At 62.4% G+C, this 5,741-nt stretch overlaps 2 protein-coding genes across 4 annotated transcripts; both read right to left on the bottom strand.

Moving 5' to 3' along the window:
* Positions 1 to 613: 613 nt before the first annotated feature.
* PNMT (phenylethanolamine N-methyltransferase) lies at positions 614 to 4,125 on the bottom strand. 3 transcript variants are annotated; one of them, XM_035301454.3, is made up of 3 exons: positions 3,870 to 4,125; positions 1,258 to 1,465; positions 614 to 1,135 (listed from the first exon to the last, which is right to left on the bottom strand). In XM_035301454.3, the coding sequence occupies exons 1-3, from the start codon at positions 3,973 to 3,975 to the stop codon at positions 694 to 696; spliced, it is 756 nt and encodes a 251-aa protein (XP_035157345.1). In that variant the 5' UTR covers positions 3,976 to 4,125; the 3' UTR covers positions 614 to 693. The 3 variants fall into 3 exon arrangements, with proteins under 3 accessions (XP_035157345.1, XP_017828615.2, XP_035157346.1); XM_017973126.5 differs by lacking the exon at positions 3,870 to 4,125 and adding an exon at positions 2,313 to 2,513; XM_035301455.3 differs by lacking the exon at positions 3,870 to 4,125 and adding an exon at positions 2,000 to 2,195.
* Positions 4,126 to 4,473: 348 nt separating this feature from the next.
* TCAP (titin-cap) lies at positions 4,474 to 5,669 on the bottom strand. Its single transcript, XM_035301456.3, has 2 exons — positions 5,549 to 5,669; positions 4,474 to 5,301 (listed from the first exon to the last, which is right to left on the bottom strand). The coding sequence occupies exons 1-2, from the start codon at positions 5,656 to 5,658 to the stop codon at positions 4,908 to 4,910; spliced, it is 504 nt and encodes a 167-aa protein (XP_035157347.1). The 5' UTR covers positions 5,659 to 5,669; the 3' UTR covers positions 4,474 to 4,907.
* Between the last annotated feature and the right edge of the window lie 72 nt (positions 5,670 to 5,741).

The raw sequence follows: 5,741 nt of genomic DNA, 5'->3' as shown, positions 1-5,741 counted from the left end.
CCTGCCTTGTTCAGCTCATTTGTGTGAATAGGGTGGGCTGGAGGGCAGAAGACAGTTGTGGGGGCAGGGAAGGCCCCATAGCTGGCTGGAGGCAGTAGACAGAGGTGGGGTCTATGCCTGGGCACATGGGCATAGGGAATGGCAGGCCCCAGAGCAGAGCTGGGCAAAGCTCAAGTCTGGTTGTGAGAGGCAGCCGGAGCCGGCTCTTGCCCTTTGGCTTCCCTGGGCCTTTGTGCTTCAATCTTAATACCCCTATCACCTTGCAGGTGCTACTTCCATCTCCTCATGATCCCAGTCTCCCCTGTTCTGGTCTGAACCAGGCTGCACTGTTTGTTACTTCACCTCTCTGAGCTTCACCTGGAAACAGACTAGCAGGACCTGCTGCTGAATGCAGGAATGAATGATGTCATGGGCAGAATGGCATGTCACACGTGCCTGGAGCTCCCCTTGACCTTGGCCTTCCTTAGTTTGGGAAGAATGTATGGTACAGAATGCTACCCTCAAGGAAGCTTCTGGAAAAAAAGCCTACGGTGAGTGTCTTCCCCCACCCCGACACTCAGATCTCTGGGCCCTTGTTGCCTCCCAAGAGAGGCAGAGATAGCACTGAGCACAGTGGCAGGCCATTATTTCTTTATTAGGTGCCACCTCAAAGAGCAGGGCATCCAGGTGGGGGCCACAGGGTACGCTGGGCCCTCACAGCCCTACCTTCTTCTGAGCCCAGGCGAAAAAGATGCCCTTGACGTCGTCTACACCTGTCTGAAGGCGGGCAGGCATGCTGTAGGTACGGAGGTCCCGGACCTCGTAGCCGCTACGCACCAGGGCCTCTCTCACCTCCTCCTCAGACACTGGCACCACCGTCAGCCTGGCCTCCCCAGCTAGATACCACGACTCCTCCAGGGCCCCAATGAGGAGGAGGTGCCCTCCAGGCCTCAGCAGTGTGGTGATGTGGTCCAGGGCCCGCTGGAAGCTGGCAAGATCTGGGCTTACAGCCTCCAAGCAGAAGGCAGAGACCAGGGCATCGGCAGGCAGGGGTGCTGGGCTCCCAGCACCTAGGGGCTGGAGCTGGTGCACATCAATGGGCAGGACTCGCTTCACCCTGGCTCGCAGTTGGCGCTCCTTCTCTTGCCAGGATTCCCTGTACAGGGGGCACAAGGCAGGGCTCAAGACTGTTCTGTGCTCAGGCCTTTGTTGCCCCCACCAGCCACAGCCACTCTATGGGAAGCCCCCCTGCCCAGCCCTCACCCCCCCAGTCCTTACCCCTTGCCCTCAATGAGGCAGGCATGCTGGCTGTACACGCTCCAGTTGAAGGCCCCCGGTTCCTCCCGCAACCAGCGCCCCAGCTCCTGGCGGTTGACCTCCAGGAAATCTGTCATGGTGATGTCTTCAAAGTGGCTGCAGGCGCTGAGCAGCTGGTACACAGTGGGGCCTGAACCAATGTCGATGAGGGTGCGTCCGGATACCTCACCTGGGCAGGGCAGAGAAAGAGGGTCCTGGTGCCAGGCCGGCCCAGGCAGCCCCTGCCTCCTCAATCCTCCCTCCCCTGCATCTCCCTGCCTCTCTCCAGTTCTTCCTTCTCCGCTGCAAGTGTGTCTCCATCTGGAAAAAGTATTAGCCCCAGAGTTAGACTGAACCCAGCTCCAACATGGACTGACTTCCCTTGGGAAGGGAACTTCACCGCTCTGAGACTCAGGTACCAGCCGGGCACGGTGGCTCACGCCTGTAATCCCAGCCCTTTGGGAGGCCAAGGCAGGTGGATGACGAGGTCAGGAGTTCCAGACCAGCCTGACCAACATGGTGAATCCCCGTGTCTACTAAAAAAAACACAAAATTAGCCGGCCTTGGTGGTGCATGCCTGTAATCCCAGCTACTTGGGAGGCTGAGGTAGGAGAATTGCTTGAACCCAGGAGGTAGAGGTTGCAAGGATCCGAGATCGCCCATTGCACCCCAGCCTGGACAACAAGAGTGAAACTCCATCTCAAAAAAACAAAACTATACCTACCAGCCAGGCTTAGTGGGGAAATCCTGGCGGTTTCTCGCTCCTGGCCGAACATCTCTGCCTCCATTTCCTCCTCTGCATCCCCAATCTTAGCTCTCAATTCTGAGTCCTCTCGGCTCCCTCTCGCCTCTTCCTTTCCTCGGCCCCTCTCCTAAGGGCTGTTGCTCCTTTTTCTCTTCTATTTGCACCTCTCAGCTATCTCTGCTTCTTGGTCCTCATCTGGCGGGCGCGCGGTCTGTCTCCTTTCTGTCTCCCCGCGCCTGCTTTCACTCCCTGACGACCTCTTGTCCCTCTTGCCTCAGTTTCCCCCGCCCACCTGTGGCGAAAGTCTGCGCCAAGCAGCGCAGCTTCCACGGCCCGACGCCGTCGGGGCTGCTCAGGTCCCCGCGAGGGGGCGCGTAGTTGTTGCGGAGGTAGGCGCGGGGCTCGAAGCGCTGGTAGGCCGAGGCCACCGCCGCCCGGCCCGGGGCCGAGTCAGGGTCTGCGCCGCTCATGCTGCCGCTGCGGCCCGCCCGATGCCACGCTCGTCTCGCGGCCCCTTTTTCTACCGCCCGACCCCCGCCCCGATCCGTCCGCTGTGGGGGCGGCAGCTGAACCAGAGCCGCCCGGGGCTACGCGCGCCGCATCCTCCCCAGCCCATCCATCCATCTCCCTTAGTGTCCGGGCGGCAGACGCACCGGAGGTGAGGGGGGCGGCTGCAGCTGCAATCGGCTCCCGCCCCGCCCCGCCCCGCCCCGCACTTGCTCCCACAGCGCTCGCCCTCCGCCTCGCCTGCGCCGGTCCGAGTCCCGCCTCTGTGCCGCCCCCCACTCTCAGTTCCTCACCCCCACAATTTTTAGACCCCCATCCCCGCAGCCCGGCCCCTCCTGTCCCTCTTCTCCAGCTCCCCGCAGCCATTCACCCCTTCTGCCCGGCAGCCCGCCCCTTCTCTTTCCTGATTCGAGGTGAAGACTGGGGAATTCGCCCCTTTCCCCAGTTTCTCCCTCGCAGCGCCCTCCCTCCCACAGGAGGCCCCAGACCCCGCCAGGCTCCCCTCCGTCCCGGACATCCGTCCCAGCACCCAACTTATAACTTCTCTTATAACTGCCACCCAACTTCCCTTCTCCTTCCCTCCTCCAGGCCTCTCTCGTCCTTTCCTAAGCCATCCGGCCCTCCAGCGGCCCCCATCCCCACCCCGCCCCACAAAGGACAGTCCGTTCCGGCCTCCGCTGTGGTGGCTCCGGGGGCCCAGAGCCGGGCGCAGCATCGCCTGTCCGATGGCAGGCGCGATAGGGGACGCGAGCGGCGCTAATGCACTTAGCGGGCGGAACAGCCTGGCCTCCCTATCGCGCCTGCCATCGGACAGCCAGGCTTCCCCTGCGGGCCTCGCGGGCTCCCAGTCGCTTATCTGGGGGCTGCTGAGGACGGAAGGTTCGGGTTCGGGTTGTCCTCGCCACGTCGGGGGCGCGGGACCCAGGTGAGGGCAGAAGGAGGGCGTGAGGGGGGCGTGGCGTGGGGCACTTTCCCTGAGGGCCGCCAGGGCCACCAGGGGGCGCAGTCCAGGCCTTGGGGCCCAGCAGATTTGGGGTCCTGCGGATCCTGGGACTGGGGCTGGTGCACATTGATGGGCAGGACCGGCTTGCAGCTTGTGCTCTGACCCCTCTCCTCTCGCGGCCCACACTCCAGCTCAGCTCCGAAGCAGCGGCCAGGACAGGCCTGCAGGTTCTGTTCCGGTGCCCTAGGTCCTGGCTGTCAAAAGGCCACCGTCTCCCCACCTATCCCCTGATGGGAAGCCAATTCTGCATCTCCCTAGCCTCCCTGAAGACCCCTTCCTTCCCCTCTGGATGAGTCTGGGGCCCTTCTGCCCTGGGTAGGCAACCAGCCCAGCTCCTACCACGGTGGGTTCCTGGCCCTGCTTGATTCAGGCCTCCTCTGTGCCCTCCCCACCCGCCTGTCCCCAGGAGAAAGTCTCCTGGGGAGAGGCAGCCAGGTTGGAACATGAGTCACCACAACAGCTGCAGGGGTCACAGAGAGGAACCTGACCCCCTAGCACCTCCAACCTTCCCTGGCTTCCAGAGCAGGGAGGGTGGAGCGAGACTGCCAAGGATTGATTCTGTCTGGATTCAGAACTGAGAGGCAGGTTAGCCTTGAGGTCACTGACCCTGTTCACACCCTGAGGCAAAGCCAAGGACAGTCCTGGTGCCAACCCCTTCATATTCTCCATGAGACATCATTGAAACAAATCCTGGATGCCAGCTGGCTTGCTGGGTACCACCCAGTGCCAGGGGGCTGGACACAGAAGCCAGGACTGGGCAGGGTACGGAAAGGAGACTGGAGACAGCACCCTGTTTACAGCTCCGTTCCGGCCCCTCCACCCCAAGTATGGGGTGTACCCATTAGCTCTGCCATATTTAGCTCAGATGCAGGGCCTGGACCCAGAAAAGGGCACTGGGGGGACACCCATGGGCCAGCCCCACAACCACAAGGAGAGATACGACTTTGGAACATGACTGAGCGTTTATTGCGGCACTAAGGTGCTGGGGGCCCCACCATCCTTGCCTCTGCCCTCTTCACCTCCCCCTCCCTCCCAGCTTCTGCCTAGAGTGTTCCAGATTCCCGGCATTTTTCCTGGATCAGGGCCACTCCTCCCAGGCACCTCTTGCCCTCACCAGTACCTTTTGTCCTTCCTCCTGGGGCTGAGGGTCCTCAGCTGTGCTGGCCCCAGCTCTCCACCCTTAGTGCCCACCGTCTCTGCCACTCGCCCTTTGGGAACTCAGGAGGCTCAGGCATCCTGGCCTCTGGCTCCCTCCTCCCCTAGCCCCCAACTCTGGGCAAACTACAAAGCAGCCATGGCCGGCAGTTCCCTTCCACAGTCCTAGCCAGGAAGGGCCCAGCCCAGGGCGGGCACAGCGGAGCCCAAGTCACAGTCCCCTCAGCCTCTCTGCGCTTCCTGGGACATGGACCGGGACAGGGAGCGACGAAGGGGACCAGGCTTGCTGACGGTCACCACGGGAGGCAGCTGCTTGGTGATCTCAGCCACCTCCTGGCGGTCCACACACTGGCCACCCAGAGCTGTCTCCAGCGCAAGCAGCTCCTGCAGCTGGATCGGGGTGTCCGCACGCTCTTCCTTGGTGGCGCCCATCTTGGCAGGGGTGAAGATGGGCAGTGGCAGTACCCGCTGGTAGGGCAGCTGGTACTCCTGCAGCCCACGGCCGAGGATGCCCATCCGCATCACCAGCCAGGGTGAGTGCTGCACCAGCGCCTGGCACTGCCCTTGCTGGTGGTAGGTCTCATGTCTCTGGGTGTCCTCCTCATGCAGGGAGCAGCTGGGAAGAGGGGAGGGGCAGTGAGCTCCTGGGAGCTCTTGCTCTCCGGGCACAAGCTGGGTGGGAAGTGCCCTGGGGCTGCTGGGACCTGGGCACAGGAAAGGTGGTTCTCCTTTGCTCTCCCCATGGAGCGTTCTTTCTGCCCCTACCCCCAGAAATTTCTCCAGGGCTTCCTGCTCCAGCCCACATGGCTTAGTGAGGGTGCTCTGGGGGAGCAGAGGCAGGGCTCTATCGGACCCACACTCACCCCTCCTCGGGCCGTGTGGACAGTATCAGATCCTTCCATTCGGCCCAGAAGGCCTCCTGGCGCTCACAGTTCTCCTCGGACACCTGGCAGCTCAGCTCTGAGGTAGCCATGATCACTCCTCACTCCGTCTCCCCTCCCAGGCCCTTTAAATAGCCCCCTCCTCCCCCTTCTCCAGGGACTATTTTCGGCCCCT

This window comes from Callithrix jacchus, chromosome 5 (assembly GCF_049354715.1).
Source record: "Callithrix jacchus isolate 240 chromosome 5, calJac240_pri, whole genome shotgun sequence".
NCBI classification, from domain to species: domain Eukaryota; kingdom Metazoa; phylum Chordata; class Mammalia; order Primates; family Cebidae; genus Callithrix; species Callithrix jacchus.
This window is presented reverse-complemented; position numbering and strand designations above follow the sequence as displayed.